General features: G+C 36.8%; 1 protein-coding gene across 5 annotated transcripts in view; it reads right to left on the reverse strand.

Moving 5' to 3' along the window:
• Positions 1-17,723, reverse strand: part of RBPJ (recombination signal binding protein for immunoglobulin kappa J region) — a 64,099-nt gene that overhangs the window by 30,786 nt on the left and 15,590 nt on the right. For 4 of the 5 annotated variants that reach the window (XM_086746284.1, XM_086746285.1, XM_086746286.1 and 1 more), the window contains exon 2: positions 767-805. In XM_086746284.1, the coding sequence (XP_086602410.1) occupies positions 767-805 (39 nt within the window). Of the gene's footprint in view, positions 1-766; positions 806-12,601; positions 12,640-17,723 lie in introns of those variants that run through there. The other variant, XM_086746282.1, reaches the window with a different exon arrangement.

Consider the following 17,723-nt stretch of genomic DNA (forward strand, 5'->3'; position numbering starts at 1 on the left):
CTTTACCCTTAAGGAGTGACTCCCAAGGGACCCTCACAACAAGCGTCCTGAACAAGTCAAAGTCCGCCCTCTTGAAGTTCAGGATAGCCGTTCTGCTAGTCATCCTTCTGACATCTCCAAGAATAGAGAATTCTACCATTTCATGGTCGCTCTGCCCAAGACAGTGCCCAACCTTCACGTCTCTACTTAACAGCTTCTAGTACAAATACTTCTGAGGCAGACCAGGAGCAAATCAGGCAGGTACTCTAGTTGCTCTAAACACTTTCCAGAATGGATTGACTTGATGGTCCTATTTGATGCTATCTCTGACTGCTTACATTTCACCAAAAATTGGTTAAGATCACTCCTTGACGGCACTGTGTTCATTTTACTGTTACTACTGTCATGCAGTAGGGAAAGATAACAGCTAAATTTTTGCAGTAAAAAGTGTTATTTTACATGACCTCACAAGACACTTTTACCCAAGAAATCTGACTACTTCCTAGTGATTTAAAACTAAGCAGATTCACATCCTACTGAATAATCTACAATAACTGATACGTGAAGTCAATACCATTTCTAAAAAGGCATTTTGAGTATCATAATAAACACAAGCCACTCTGTTCAAAATTTTACTTTTGACTGCTGATTGCACACAATAACTGAAAAGCTTTCACATTTAAAATTCTAGGATTAGCAAGCCACAATTTTTTAACTTAGAAATCCTTCTGAGAATGAAAAGGTAATTTTAGAAAATGGTTAAAACCAGAATATCCTTAATGCTTACCTGGTGAGCCGTTTTGGTTGAGGTCGCTCTCCAAATTTCCTGAAAAAAGAAGAAGTTGCTAATTTAAACCAAAAGTGTTTAGTCATAATTTCACAGGGAAATATTATCTCAATTTTACAATTTTCAAAATGTATTGGAATTTAGTGTCTTTTCTTTGTAATTTCCTAAATAGATTACTATTAAAATACTAACCATTTCCTTGCAACAGCTTTTCCCACAATAGCAGAGGCTTTTTAAATTTGGAACACCAGATAACTTTCTTTGCTAAAGCCACATTCACTTTCCCTCTGAATTGCTTTTGAAAAGTTCAGATATCACAAGTATGTAAATAACCAGATCTTTGCCACAGCATTGACCAGAAGTGCCAACAACAAGGAGTTATTATCAACATAAAGAAATATTATCAACATACAGAAATTAAGACTTATCTCTCAGTTGACAAATCACAGTGAATGCTTCCCATGAGGACAATTTCTCAGAAATCCGTTTTTCCTTAATGACTTCTTACAAAAAGGATGACAATTACTTCATACGTGCCAGTACAGATTTTTAAGAAAAGTCTTTCTTGTGGAATGTGGCCAAGCATGATCCAGAAATACCCTGCAATACACTTAACGTTTTTTAGCCATAAAGTGTTTTGAAACAGCTGTATTTCTTTCAGTGCTTTAACACTGTTCTTGAAAGAGAATACACTCTTTACACTAGGTTACGACTTTTCACAAAAGTCTGTATTTACGTAAGACACTGAATTTACACAGGACAGAAACATTTTCATTAACAAAAACATCCTCAGATTAAACCAAAATGGTCAGGTAAGAGACCTGAAAAAAGCAAGGTTGTACTCAGCAATGTACATCTGCTCAATCTGGTAAGGAAGTACAACCACAAGCTAAAATGATGACCAAAAAAACAAAAGAAAAAAAAAAAAAAAAAGAAAAGTGGGCTTAGCTTAACACCTTTCTATCTAAAAGTAAACTGAGGCATTAGAGACTGTGCTTCTGCTGCCAGTGTTCACAAATACCTCTATGACTTGCCAAACTCTGATAAGCGGGCATATCTTTCCCTTTATGCTTCCTGGACAGTGAGAAAAACCCTCTCCTAATATTGCCCTACAACAGTCTTGGAGGCTCCCTAGGACAACAGGAACTTGATAATTAACTGATGTGACAAAAAATTCCCCTGTTTGTGCAGGGGATCTGTCCTGAACTCTACAGCAACTGGTGGTGGAATGATCTGATACATTCCAATATCATTTGAATAATTCTAGAAACATACAAAGTAAAAATACATAGCTATTGCCATTTATGCAAGTTGAGCAGAATAGGACTCTCCTGAAAAGACAGTGACAAGAACATTCAGCAAATTTTGAAATTACTTTTCAAGACTTCAGAAATTAGTCTTCTAAAGTACTTGTAGTCCACTCTACAGAACTGAATAAACAAGAATTTTTTTTTTTTTTTTAGTTTAAAAAATTCATTTTTCCAGCCAGGCAGAAGTTCCTTTCACTTTTACTTTGTTGTTAGTACACTGTTCGCTTGTTTGGCTTTATTTTAACTTTAAATGAGACAATGAAACTAAAATTCTTGCTGCAAGATTTGTTTTTATATATTTTAATTTTCAAGGTCTATTGGACGCATACTTCATTTATATTTTTCTCCATGGTATCTATCACTGCATTGTCGTATTTGTAACGCAGAAAAGTAACTAGAAAACCCAAACAGCTTTGCAGTCTGGCAGCTGGGAAGTTATATCTCAAAGTCTTTCTGCTTCTACCACTTATCTTCTCAGGACCTGCCTAGCTTCATCTTCTGAGCATGCCCTGTGTCTCTGATTTTCCCTGGGTAACAGCGCGAGTCAGCGTGTGCACCCCAGCCCTCACCCCCCATACTATCTATGCAGCTTCTGTTCTCTCTTGAAGACCTAGGATCATCTGGCAGAGGATTCATCTGTCTGTGACTCACTGACTAGACAACAGATTACCTTTAAGCAATACTCTGAAGACAAACAACATACCTATAGATTAGCTCCCTGATTTTAAGTAGAACTACAGTCTTTGTTTCAATTCCTCTGCATATTTTAATTCACTATTAAAAAAAAATAAGAGATGCCTATTTCACAGCAAAGGAGGTGTTACACATACCACATTTGCTTGTACTGTGGTCAACAGATCCAAACCAAGATGAGGGCACTAGTGTATCAGAAAGTGCATTAACACAAAAAAAAACCCCGTCCCAGACAAAATCTTATACACCCCTAAGTCAACATCTACCCATGCAGAACTCTTGAGTGCAGCAGATGCCTTCCCCTTGCAATGTACACTTATCACTGCCTAAAAAGAGCTTTATTAACAAGGCATCTACACAAAACAGTTGCAATTACTTAAAGAAATAAACCCCATCTTTTCCTTCAGTCAAATCCTAAACACACAGCACAGGAAAAAGTACCAAAATGCCCATTCTTCAGAAGCACAGCTAAAGCACTGAATCATTCTGCAGATGGGTGCACAGCATAAACTGATCATCTGATGCTCAGTGCAGTACCTTTATAAATCACATGCCAGCTTTCCCTACCTTCCTCTGTCCAAAATTAAGTTAATGACCACACTGTAATCAGCTTGTGAGCACATATGAACGCCACCCTTGGCAACATGAACCTTCCAAAGAGATAACACAAACTAAATTCAGTAGATCTTTTATTATTCTTTCAATATGCATTAGAGGGAGAGGTAGAATAGGAAGAAACTACATACACATATTTACTTACAGTAATTTTTTTTTTACTGTCTCAAATTCAGCCACTTTTTCCTCAATAATGTTATCTTGACTGATGACTCATGGTTATGTATCCTAGCTTTGGTATTAACCAATAGCAATTTCCTGTACCACCTCACATCATTTCAAAGATCCCACAAATGTTGATCAGAACTAAGAACTCTAACATTTCACCTACAAACTACTTAGAGTAGTAGATAGTTTCAGAGAAAACTGTCTTTTAGAAAAAATTAATGTGATTTGTACAGGAATGCTATAAATCAAATTATTTCAATGAGTCACCAATACATACATAAATAAGGTTGACTGACTTTGCAGTCTTACACATCCAGTAAAAACCCGCCCTAGCTCAACAGCAATAGTCAGAGAAGTTTAGAATTCAAGAATGATTAGGAATTCATGAATGGAATAGGAAACACAAACATTACTATGTTATACCATTATTCTGCTGCGCACTCACAATTCTGAAAACTGCCTAAAGTTCACTGAAAATAGTGGAAAAAAGTTATTTCAGAGTAATAAAAGATACCACAAAATATGGATGATCAACCGTTTTCATATACCATTGGCTAAAATACTTTAGCCTTTAGTGAGAGCACGAGAAAACAGTGACAAATGGAGGCGAAGACGTAAGAGACTAAAAAGATAAGCAAAATGTGAAAAGGAGATGGTTATTCTCCATCTCTCGCAAACACAGGAATTAGGACATGTATCTAATACCCGAAAATTTTATTACAGAATAAAAAAAAATTTCCTTGTTCTACAAACACTGTTATGACTAAGTTGTGAAACATATAGCTAGAGGATATTGTGCAGGCTGAAAGCACAAATGAACTCAAAAGATTAAACAAAACTCTGGTAGAGAACTCCATTAGCTTCTATAAAGCATGGTGACCTATTTTTTACAACCTTGTTCTCAGGAAAACCTAAACCATTTTCTACCAGCAGCAAAGAAGTTACCACAAGGGGGGAAAAAAAAAAAACCAAACAAAGAAACAAAAAAACCCCAACAAACAGTCTACATTTCCCTTGTCTTTCATATTCTTTCCTTGATCATCCATTACTGATAACTAGCCTGTACAGTCCGGTGTGTACACTCCTACGAACCAGAGATATTCCAAAGCAGGAACTCCATCCAGGATGCCAGATTTTCAGTCACATTGCAAAAGTCAAGATATACAAACAAGACATGAAAATTTTTAAAAAAAGTATCACATGTATTTAATTTAATGGTTTATCTGGCTTATACTTTCCATACATTTGCAACTTGATGCAGATACCTGTATTGACAATGCAACCTGAAGTACAAAAAAATATCAGTAACTACCATGCAGAAGAAATGAGGCATTTTAATTTTTCTGACGTTAAGACAGTTCCTTTGAAAGTGCAAGAAACATTACCTATGGTTTTGTACTACATGACAGACATTGTACAAGCTATGATTGCTGTTATTTCAAACTTTTGTATTTGACTGGCATGTTGAAAAATGAGCCAGTTCAGACATTTCAAGGTTACCTGTTAGACATGACTGAGACTGCAACATTCTTCTTGCATAGGTTTTTCCTGGATTTTGGTGTTTTGGAATTTCTTTTTATAGTCAGTATTTCTATTACTCCTCTTTGTTTACATCTTGAAAATATGCAGATTGATGGATAACAAAAATATACAGGAGAGGAAACTAAAAATGTATCATAGTTCTATTCCTACAGTGGTTACTAAACAAGTTAAATATATATAATTTGAAATCCTAATGATCAGGTATATAGCATCATACCTGAATGCTCATCATCTTCCTTTCCTTTCCTGTTTTTCTTATTTTACTATCCAGGACTAAGTGCTGTTTCAGGTGTACTGTATTGAATTGTCGACATACAGTCAAGTTATTGTTTCAATTCACAAAACTAATTCAGTGCAAACTGTATTTTATTAGTATTTCCACAACACACTGCACTGCAAGCATGAGTGTGAGCATTAGTCACACCATAATTACTTGCTGTTGCAGCAAATTATACTTGTTCCACTAATTTTTTTTTCCCAGTTCTGTATTTTCTCCAACCACCTGTATTCTATTATTTAATGTATTTTTACATTTTACTTCTGATGCTTTGCATATATTAATTTCACATTAATTACATTTTGCACTGTAATAATAGCTTTTCTCCTACATCATGCCCCAAATCATTCTTCAAGTCCATCCTTTTAATTTAGCATGTCCCAGTTTGTGACTCAAACTTTTAATCCATCTTCTTTTCCCCATTCACAGAATAGGAAGTGAACTTACTCTTTCTTTTTACGTCTTTATTGCCCCTCAAGTAACAATGGAAATGAACAAGTGCACTAATATTAATCTCACAAGTACATTAACTAGTTTTGCTCAAACTTTTAATATTCTCAGGTTAGGTAAACACACGACACAATATATAGAGTAAGTTTCAGAATGTTTTCAGAAAATATCAGAATGCCAAATCCTATTTGGAATTTCTAGCTCAGATATAATACATGCAATACCATAGTTTTCTATGGCTGCAGGAGTACGAATTTCCACTGTTTCCAGTATCTTCAAAGCAGCTCAAAGGCAAAGAAAATACATCAGTTATTATATGCCTCTACTAAAACTATCAAACATTTTTTCAGTTATAAGGTATCACTTTCTGAAGATAAATGTTTTGGCTGAATTTTTTTTTTCAATGGTTCTATGTGTCAAGTCAACTTTGGAAGGAAAAATATATAAAATAAAATGAAGCAAGACAGTTTTGCCATTTGCAAGGACAATTATTATTAAAAAAAAAATGCTGTCCCATCCTCAACTTTGAAAATCTGTCGTCACTAAACTGCTCTAGCATCCTCCTGTCTGGTATATGAACTTCAAACTCCTCCGGTGTTGACCTTCAGCCAAGAACATCCTTTTTACAGTCCCTGAGAAAGTCCATTCACCTTTATTTACAGAGCACAGAAGCCTTAAAAAAATATATTTCCACAACTTTTAAACAGAGGCAAACTTCAGCAATTTGCCTTAAGAATTCTATCTTCACTTGCCCTATACACTGACACAATTCTTGGCATCTAGTAGTAATAGCGTGGATCTTTCTGTAAAGAATGCTCTCCAGAGAGGCAAAAACCAAAAGGGAGTTGTCAAATTTGAACACAGTAGGAATAACAGCTAAGCAGAAAGCAAGCATGTTGGAGAGGCCAAGATAAGGGGAATAGCAGGGTAAGTGAGGACTGAGAATGGGAAGACATGAGTGGCAAAGTAAGACTTGGTAGGTGAGAAGAAAGTGCCTGAGAACATTACTGGAGGAGATGAGGCACCAGAAAAGCCTGTGGCAAGGCAAAACATTCTGATTTAACTCCAGAATATACAAAGACTAGTAAAAATACACTACAGTTGCTGTTTTCTCTGACAATCATTTTTTTGCACCTTAAGTTTTCATAGTGTCTTAAAGATTTCAACATTGAAAATAAAAGCAAAAATACTTGCCTTACCCTAAAGAATCCAAAAACATATTATAGTAGATATCCATGTGTTGAGATCAGAGTAGAGTTCTCTTTTTTTCCTTTTGCCTTATGCAAGCAGAAGATCATCATGAGTGTTGAGGACTAAGCCCAGCAGGCAGTTAAGCACCACACAGTCACTTACTTCTCCCCGACATGGGACAGGTGAAAAGAAAAGGATGAGTAAAAAGCAAGAAAAGTTGTAGGTTGATACAAAAATTGTTTAACAAACAAAGGAGAAGCAGAAGAAGAGAGAAACAAAACAAAAGCCAATTGCTCACCACCTCCCACAGGCAGATCTATGCCCAGACAGCTCCCAAGCAAAAGCTAGGTAAGCTCTCTAATCCCCCTTCCTCTCCATTTTATTGCTGAGCACGCCACTAAATGGCATGGAGTATCTGTGGTTAGTTTGGGCCATCTGTCTGGTTGTGTCCCCTCCCAACATCTTGTGCACACCCCAATCACTGCGGGGGACAGACACAGGACAGAATGAGAAACAGAGAAGGCCTTGACACTGTGCAAACACTGTTCAGCAAGAGCTAAAACGTTAGTGTGTTATCAACACTGTTTTGGTCATGCAGAACACAGCACCATACCAGCTGCTATGAAGAAGATTAACTCTATCCCAGCCAGACCCAGTACAATGAGAAAACTAAAGAAAAAATGCATGCTTTCCACACAGGAAATAAGTGCTGGATCTTTAAAAGGTACAGGGTGGCTGTTCGTTGGAAAAGTTTCACTCCCAAACGTCTGACTGTCAAATCATTTCCAACTGGACCTACACAGTCGTCGGTGCTTCTGACTGATCTAACAAGCGCCTAATATTTTTCCTGAATAACAAAATAAACTCTTTATTAGTCCAGTTATATGATGACACGTATCACAGTACTTGCCATAGAACACATCAGAGGAACTCTTTAATAAGCTACAAGAGATGACTGTAGTACTTCAATATAATTCTGGAAACGATCTCCAGACAAGTGTGCAGAAGGAAACTTCCCTGGAAGGAAGTTATCCCATAACTGTTTAGTGCAATCATTCCAGCTCCTTTGCCTGAAGCACAAACCTCTCAACACTGTCAGAAATAAGATATGGTAATCACTAATCCAGGGCAGTGTAAGACCCAGAGACTGATTAAGTGGCAAGTCCCACTTGCATTAAACAAAGCTGTCAAATAAATAGGTTTTGAGATAAATACAGTGTGCGTTGCATAGGCTTACTAGTGGATAGAGATGATTAAGAACACTAAATTAAATACAGAGTACAGCGACTAAAGAAAGTTTTTACTTTCTCAGAGAAGGTCTGAAAGAAACAATGCTTAAAACAGGAGGAGTCTAATGAAAAGACTTTCAGATTTTTATATAATCTCTAGAGAAGTTTCAGAATACATTATGCAATTCAGAAAGAAAGAACATAAGAAATTCCAACCTCTGCTCTCCAATAACATAAGGTGAAAATGAAGTTTGGTGAGAGGTTGATGTTCAGTTCCAACGTTTCTAATTTCTACCAAATAGTTGGTATCCCACAAGCCATTAAGTCTGATAGGATTGGGGAGGAAGAAATGTTGCCATTTTTACTGCTGCAGGTATATCATAATTAGGAATGTAGCAAAAGAAATCTCTGTGCTTCACTTAATCCCAGTTCTAAAAACAGTCAACAGTCAGATGTAACCCTCTCCTAGACCTCTTACATAGACATGAAACTTGTGAAATAATGTGAATAGTTTATGGTTGGACAGCAAGACAAAAGCCTTTTAAAGAAAGAAATTAAAATAAGACAAGTCATTTACAGGTAGTTTTTATCCTTCTCCTTCAACTTCAAAGCAACTGCTACATATCTGGAAAGGTATAAAGTCTTTCAAATATATGTTCAGCCTTTAGCACAAGACAACCCTTGTCATAACAGGGTCTAGTGCTTCTACCATAAGAAACAAAAATACTTTTCAAAGAGTTCTTTTCAAGTCACTATGTGATCAGTTATCACACACACCAATTAAATGTGGTGTACTACAAGCTCACCGGTATGTGAGCTCACTAGGTTTTACTTGGCCTACTGAGGCTACCTAAGATCTAAGAAAGTGAAGTACTAGGTTTTCTAGGTTTACATTTGAAATTTGGAGATTAATATAAAAATATTCCTTTTCAATCGTTAACAGAGATATCATCTGGGAAAAGTCGAAGGAGAGAGATTCAAGTGGCACGCTGTGACTCTTTTAATCCTCTTTATCCTCTGCCGATTTCCAGCTTCAATTTGCTTACGACAGACAAATTAGTGAGGAACTGGAGAAGCACTGAGGAAGGTTCATACATGAACATGCTTACACATATACAATAGTGCCCATGTACAGGACACACTGAATAGTTCTCAGGATCTATCCCTAAATCTTCCACTTGTTAAAAACATTTCATACAGGTTAAGCACTATACTGCAATCCATACGGTAAGACTCAGCTACTCCACATTAGCCTTGTTTTGTTTTTGCAGATTTCTACATTTAGAATAACATATTATATGAACAGTAAAACAAAGCAGCAAATGTACATTTTAAAACACAGGAATTTTGTCTTATTGTGAGTATATTTTCCTGTGCACAGATTTCTATGAAGACAAGATGAAAATATTTCCGTGCACTCACCTACACAACCATATTCTCTTAAACATTTTAGAACACAACTCCCAAGGGAAAAGATCATCTATCACTAGGAAACATTATTCCATCTGGTGGTTTCACAGACACAAAGAGAATGCCTATGTATTAAAAAAATGGCCATTTATGACACTGCATGAGCTGGGGTATTAAAAAGACCACAAAATTTCATACAGTAGTTTCTGCTATGATTGGTCTATGAAATACATATTTAATGTAGCTGTTGATTGACATCAGTTTTAATATTTGCTTGCTATTGGAGATAACTGATGCATTTGATTTCTGTAACTGCATCTTATTCCACACTGATATCCTTTATTTTTTAAATGAAGTTGAAAACAGGGCACTGTTATGACTTGCCAATGGTAAAAATGCACAGCTTAAAAAAGGGATGTTCTATAGGTTTAATACATGATTTAAAAAACAGAACACCTGAAGGACAGAAATTCTAAGAGATTAATGCAAAAGATATAGAACTGGATATATTAGTTCAGTTAAGATGGAAGTAAACATAAGCAATTAATATTACTTATGAATAACTTATTACTTACAATATTGAATAAATGAACCATACAAATGGCTAAAACAAAGACATTCAGAAGGAAAATTTTACCTTCTTCAAAACAAAAATGACTTCAATATCAACAGGTCTAATCATTAATAGAAACAGAGACATCCAGTAACATCCAGTACTGGACAAGCACCACTGCAAATACAAACTGAAAGAACTAAAATAAACATTGTCAAAAGAAAGGACAGGTGATGAAGTTAACTCTTATCTCAGCCACTCTACACTCCTCATCCTACAATTCCAAACAGTCTTCATTCTTCAAAAAGTTCTGAGCAGATTTACTTCTCAGGCTACCACGTCTCCATGTCCCACACGTATATTTTCTTCGCCTTCCACTGATCTTTACACTCCTCTTTTTGTTGTAACGTAATGCCATACAGACTAACATGATCCAACCTATGCTGTCAGAGTCCCTAATTAGTGTGGCTTTATCTGTGTAGCATGTTAGAGAAAGGAGTTTTTAAATCTTTAGACTACTCATACCCTAGACATACTATGGTCTTCTATTATTTCCTTTCACTTAGCAGAACCACAGAAGTTGTTGCTGTGCTACTTCCTCAATAAAAATACTCCTGTGTCCGTTGTTCACTTCTAACAAAGGTGTAGCAGACACTGAAGATTACGAAGATCCACTACTTTCCAGTGATACATGTATCTTAGAAGTGTGGGGGTTTTTTTGCTATGAACATACATAGATTTATGTAATATGACATATGTAACTAAATATACAGATAAATTTCAGAGGCTCTTTTCTTTCTATAATATCACACACTTAAGGTACAGAAACTGCTGAAGAAATTACACCTGCCACCCTTGTTGCTCCCTCCAGGTGCAACTGTGTTCGTAAGCACAATCCTCTAGAGCTCAAGAAGTCAGCAAAATGACAGTTTCCAGATCACCCATCATGCTGCAGGCTGGTTCATCATTCTGGATGAACACATCAGAGTCACATGCAGTCATCAACTCACTCTCCCTTTTGCCTGCCAGCAGCATTTAGGCCCTGGTTCTCATTAGGTTGTCTACTGTAATAAATATTGCTATAAAGACTTTATCCAGAAGATTAGGAGTTAAACAAAAAGCTAATCCATTTTTAAAAATAAATACAGTTTTCATATCCACACGATATACAAAGAGCCAATCTCAGCCAATCTGCTTTGAAATACTACTGACTCCATCCTACAAAAGGAGATAAAATTAATTAAAACCTCACCAATCGAAAATGTCTAAGGGACATGAACAAGCCTAGCATTTCTCCTACTCCTCAAGTCCTTTTCTCCCCTGCAAAGAGCAAACGATGGGTGGTCCAGCTGCACTGTGGCTCTTTGGAAGCAGGGAGCACAGCAGCCCCTGAAATCACAAAACCAGTAAGTTTTTGATTGATACACAAAACATTACCTCTCTCCAAGAAAAGAAAAGAAAAAAAAAGACCCACCTGCTCCAGGGCGAATGCCACCAACTGTGCATTATCACATCTTTGTACTCACGATCCTCTACTGCTCCGGCCTAGACTTACAGAATTTAAGTCCTCCAGCACAGGGAATGCGTTACGTGTTTGAAACAGGTCTTCTACTGTACAGCACTATATACATTTTTGGCACTATATCAAATAATACTGACATAAATACAACAGAAAAAGCTCTGCTTCATTTAGTCACACCCTCTCACTGGAAGTCACTGGTTCAATTAGAAACTCCCTCTCTCTTTTCTGACCCGCTTTCATCCTCCCACGTTGCTTTCATTATTGTCCTCTCTCCTTTCCAATCCCCAAAAAGAGAAAATCACAGAACCACATCTGCAACTGCAATACAGCTTTCACCGTATCAGTAAATTGACTCACTTTTAAACAACTTACAGAAGCAAACAAAATCACTCCCTTACACTAGTCTACCTACATTTGGAAAAAAAATTTGTGCAGTAAATCACCATACTTGTACATGATTCTAAAAATCAAAAGTCTACTCCAAAATGGACAATTTTAATCCACACAGAACTCGCACAACTCTGCCACACTAAGGCAAGAAAGTCTGTAATGACATCTTATTTAAGAACAAGAAAGTGCCTGAACATATATATCTGGACGTATGTTTTCTCTGCTTTTGCTTTTTCCTTTAGCTACCTGCTGCAAGAAGCTACAGTAGTGTAAAGATCTCAGGCATACTAAAGAACATGAGAACAAGATATTACCAACTTAAAACATGCCATTAAAATGTCAGAATGGTGCAGAATGTGAGACACATCAACAAATCAGTTCATAAAGATTCCTTTATACTCACATGCTATGATTTCTTTCTGATTGACTCCCTAATAACGTTGGTTCAGATGTTCAGTGGAAACCACAGATTTGCACACACTTACCTGAGCAACTGAAAGAGTTATCAGCTTGAAAAATCAGCATGCCAACAGAACCTCAGTCCCTAAAACATAATATAATTTGGCTCAGCTATCGTAACTGCATAGGGAATGTGCAATATAAGGCTCATTAGTTTCATCTTCATCCCCTCAAACCAAAAAAGAGTGACTGTTAGGGGAAAAAAAACCAAAACAACTCCACACAGTTCACAAAATTGGCTACTAAAGTAATTGTAAATTGCTAATACATAAAATACAGCCTGAAGTATGCTTCCACATGTGATGTCCCACATTCACAGCATTCAGTGACAACCACTTTACTCAGTGTACGGTTATTAGGATTATTCTTGTCCATCTAGCACGGTTAATTTCCCCCTCGATGTCACCTTGCACATCACACACAAACAGGTATTTTGTAAGTGAACTTGACTTTAATTTTCTATGAAAGTGATTCCATTTCCACTACTAAACCATAATTTAAGTACCAGCAAGCCTTTAAAAAACAAACACATACCATTTCTTTTAATAAATTAAATTTCTAAATATGGCAAGAACAGAGCTATTGAGCAATAAAGCACTGCTTTTTACAGTTACCATCTGTCTATAATTGCAAATAAGATTTAGTCTGAAGAAGGATTTTTTTAGATGCATGAGGAATCAACTTTAATAAATCTAACAAATGTTGCCTATGTTGCCTGATTATTTGACAAAGTCACAAACTAGACAAAAGATGAGACTTTTTAGACCACCTTCCTGGCAATATAGGACCGCTCCACTATACTACAGCACCTGAGGATTTGCTCAACCTTGCTTTCAATGACTGAATGTCTGCAGGGTTCAGATACCTTCTGTCCTTAACTGGAAGATAAGCACTCATGCTCTGTGCAGAAGACAACTTTTTTTTTTTAAAAAAAGTGAATTAAAAAAGAGCACCAAAACTTAAGTTCATGTTTTTTCTTTGAACTGCCACTGTTCACTGTAATGCCAAAAATACATAATGGAAGCAGAAATTGTGAAAGATTTTGCAAATAAGTGGTGAAGAACCATACTGAACTTGCAAAGGAGAAGGATTCTCAAAAAGCCAGCCTAACCTCACTAACCATAAAAGCAAATATGTATTTCTTTTGAACACCTCTTAAAGAGGTAACAGGATCTTGACAGGGATAGTCCTTGGTCAGCTCAAAACTTCTAACCACTGCTCTATTAAATAAATAGGTTGATCACTCTTCCATGTGCTTTTCCTTACTCTATATTCACATAAACAAAGAAGCTCCATTACTACAGCAACTGCTTCCTACCAGCATGAAATCAAGGAAGAACATACTGATCTGTCTCTAAGAGGCTTACTGTCCTGCTCCAAGCTCCTCAACCAGCTTTCCCTGCACCACCTGCAGAGCCCAGACCTTCAGAAGGAGCCATCAGTCTGTCACACCACTAATACACAGGGAAGCAGGAGAGAGGGGGAAACCAGCATTTTTGGTGGCAGAAAGCTCTTTGGTCACCTCAGCAAATTCAACTTTAACAGACGTCAAAAAAGATTGTACAGAAGGAGCAGCTAAGCTTGTCTTCTCCTGCATTCTAGCAAGCCTGTAACTCTCATGGGAAAGAACTGTATATAAGAAAATGAAACACAGAACTCCCCTCTAAGGAAAATGACTTGCAAAAAGCAAGTCCTAAGCATAATTAAGAGATCTTACCAGCAGACTAAGATCCTTTGTAGAAGTTTAGCTTAGGATAGTTATAAGATTGTCACCCCAAATGCAGTCAGAACTTAACGCAAAATAGCAGCTAAGTATACTAACATCTCTAAGGTTTAAGCAGACTGACTCTGACAAGCCTTGCTGTGACAGTTTAAGTCACCACTCTCTCAAATGCCTCTCCCACCTCTCTGCTAGGTCAGGGTAAGCAAACGTGTCTGTGTCCCAGCCGCTCCTGTTCACAGTTGGACTGTGGCTTCACAGGCAGCTGAGCTGATTCGTCACCACCAAACACAGGTCCTGCCTGCCAGCTTCCCCGTGGCTACGCTGACCTACCCTTACACACCAACCTCCAGCACTTGTCAGACCTTTCCACAGATAGATTCAAATCAGTAACTCAGAACAAAAACAATTTTTCGGGGGAGGAGGGGAATGAAAGGAAGAAAGGAAAGGGAATTTTATTGATGCAATCAACAGGAGCGCTCAGAGGAGAATGACCTTCCACTCTGGCAGCAGCGCACTATTAGAAATCTGGCACATCCATAGCTTCAGTTGAGACCCACTTCACTGTATTTTAAGTAATGTAATAATAATAAAAACCCAACAATTCAAACATTCCCTTTACTGTTCTTATTTTATGAACTGTAAGCTCTGACAGGAATAGCATATATAGTACTTATCCCACCAAAGCAAAATTTCAAGAGATATTTTAAAGAATCTTCACTATAGTTTTATACTTCTGAAAAACACCTTTAGGAAATGGGAATGATTCCATATCATCTCCTTCCTCCTGCAACTCAGTCACTTGAGTTAACTTTCTGTATTTTATAATTTTGTTTAACACAGTATTATTACAGTCTGTACCCCCTCCTTTCATTCCCTTTCTTCCTCCAACTTCCATGCTGCTTGCTGTAAGCCTCCAACATGCAAAACAGAAGCAGCTCCTTATAGCCATTTAAAGGAAACAGCTGGAATTATATAAACTTACTTCTATGCAACTATGTCTCATCCACTGATTCTAGACTTGTAAAACAATTCACAAATTATATCAGTATGTAAGCAGAGGACAGGTTATCAGCTCATAAGCAGGTTTCCATGCAAACAGTATTTTCCAAATTGGCAAATAAAGTTAATCTCTTCAGTAGACAAAAAACCTGCGAATACATATATTTTTATCAGTTGTATTTGGTACTTGTTTTACAAAATTACAGGTTTTCCTAGATTTCAGATGTTTTCTTATTGCATCACTCAGGAATTTTGGTTACACTAACATTAACTGGGTGCAGCTGCAAGATGAGCTGTCAGCATCCTAGAATTAATCAATCTCAACTACATTGTTTTGTAATTAAGCTTAAGAATCATCATCCCATGAAAATAAAAACAGCAGCAATAAACACACATCCCAGAAAAGAGGGAGAATTAGAAGGCTCTTTTTCAACTTTCTAGGACAGCTAAATCATCTGGAGGCCATTCATCATCATCAATCTTTTTCACCGTGGTTGTGATAACGGTGTGTAACTGGAGAGAATTCTTACATTTTTGAAGTCACATAACTAGAAAGCAAAATTAGGTGATATTCCCTCTGCAGTTTACAAACCTCTGTTTTAATAAAAACATAAAAGATTTAAAAGATTCAAGAGCTTTGGATCTCTTTTGTTGCTGTTCATTTGATTGATAGGTAAATTATTTCTGTGTTTCTAGGAGAGTATTTTATACTTCAGCTACAGCCCAGGCAACAATTAATAGAGCATTGCCACACAGGACAGAAACAGAAATTCAGATTTCCATTTAACAGATACTTGACTATTGAAAGAGGAAAATAGGATAACAAGTATATTACTGCTTAAATTATGTAAGCCAGAAGTTCCTTTCAATTACTGCTATTTTTAATTGCAAAAAAAAAAATTTAGAAACAAAATTTCTAGAGAAACATAATTTCCACAATGCCTATCATCAAATACAATAATACTTTTAATAACTGCTGTGGTAAATGGGTCAATGAACCCTGAACAAGATAATTAAACAGACACTGCAAAAATACACTTATACTCCTCCTTACCACAGTACATTTACAACAACCATATGAAAAATTAGATTACTTGTTTGAGATGTCAGCAGGCTAACACCTTATCATCCTTTGTTCTGGTATTATAATATTACAGTTCTTCTTACATAGTTACACATACTTCTATCATGCCCAAATAGCTTTTATGAGGCATTTTTAGTAAGGAAAAACACCCTGCAGAGCACAAATGCAAAGCAGTTATTATTGTCGATTTTTTTAAATGGAAATTGTGTGAATCATACTTAATTCAAGTAGGCCTGCTTTTCAGGTTTGTCAAGTTTAAACTCCACACAGATGCAAATTACTGGTAAAACTTCTCCCTGCATTTTAATGAGGTACACGATAAACTACGAAGCCAACTTGAAAACAAGAATGTTTCTGAGACAAATTTTACTTGACCTAGGTATTAAGGAGCTAGGATTTTAAAAGAAAGTTTTACCCAACAGCACTTAACTTCTGCATGATCTTGAACCTGTGACTGCTACAACACTAGTTTCCCAGAATAACGCCTGTGCTGGCACAAATTTTTGTGTAAGGATTTTGCTGCATGATAAGCGTGCCTAAGCAGTGTTGCGAAGGCTCCTGACTGCTGAGCTCTGAACCCAACCTCTTTTCAAACATTCTCTCATCTTTTCAAGTACATTCAGGCCAGAAGGGAAAGTAAGTTGTCAAGTGTTCTGAAGTACTAAACAACCAAATCTAAGAAGTCATTTCGGTGAACAGCTACCATCGTCTCACTCGTATCTTGACTGGTTTCAAACTGATTGCTAACACAGGACTACCGCGAGTGTAGCACGTGAAACATGCTCATCGATAGGGAGATTTCCTTTCTGCAATTCCTGCCTACTGCTGCTTCAAACAGGGCAGACTGAGCTCCCCAAGAAAAACGGGAAAATCACAGACAAATGCAATCATTAAGGTTCAGCAATCAGATAGATAAGCTGAACTCCTGAATTAAAATGTGTAGATGCCTGTGCAGCCAAGATAAACGACCAAAAAAAGTCTCATCCTGAAGAAAATTGGGAGATGATCTGTATTACAAGTTACAGCTTAGAGTTTAGCATTTTAGAGAGATGGTATCTTTTCTTCCATGGCATTAATGCATTCTGGAAAATATGGACATGCTAATGTGTCCACAGAGTAGGCTTAGCATGCTACTAACAGTTAATACTCCTTCATTCCTTTAGTTTTCCAGTTTACTAAAAAATTGAGCTTATGTTATAAAACTGATTAGCCATCCTTGCCATAACTTTGGAACCCATAAATCAGTTCCAACTAAGTTTAAAAAGAAAATAGTTTTAAAAGTTGCTATGAGTTTTATGAAAACTGGAGGCTGGATAGACATTTCCAAAACACTGATGTCATT

This window comes from Chlamydotis macqueenii, chromosome 4 (genome assembly GCF_036417535.1).
Source record: "Chlamydotis macqueenii isolate bChlMac1 chromosome 4, bChlMac1.mat, whole genome shotgun sequence".
In the NCBI taxonomy this organism is placed as follows: Eukaryota; Metazoa; Chordata; class Aves; order Otidiformes; family Otididae; genus Chlamydotis; species Chlamydotis macqueenii.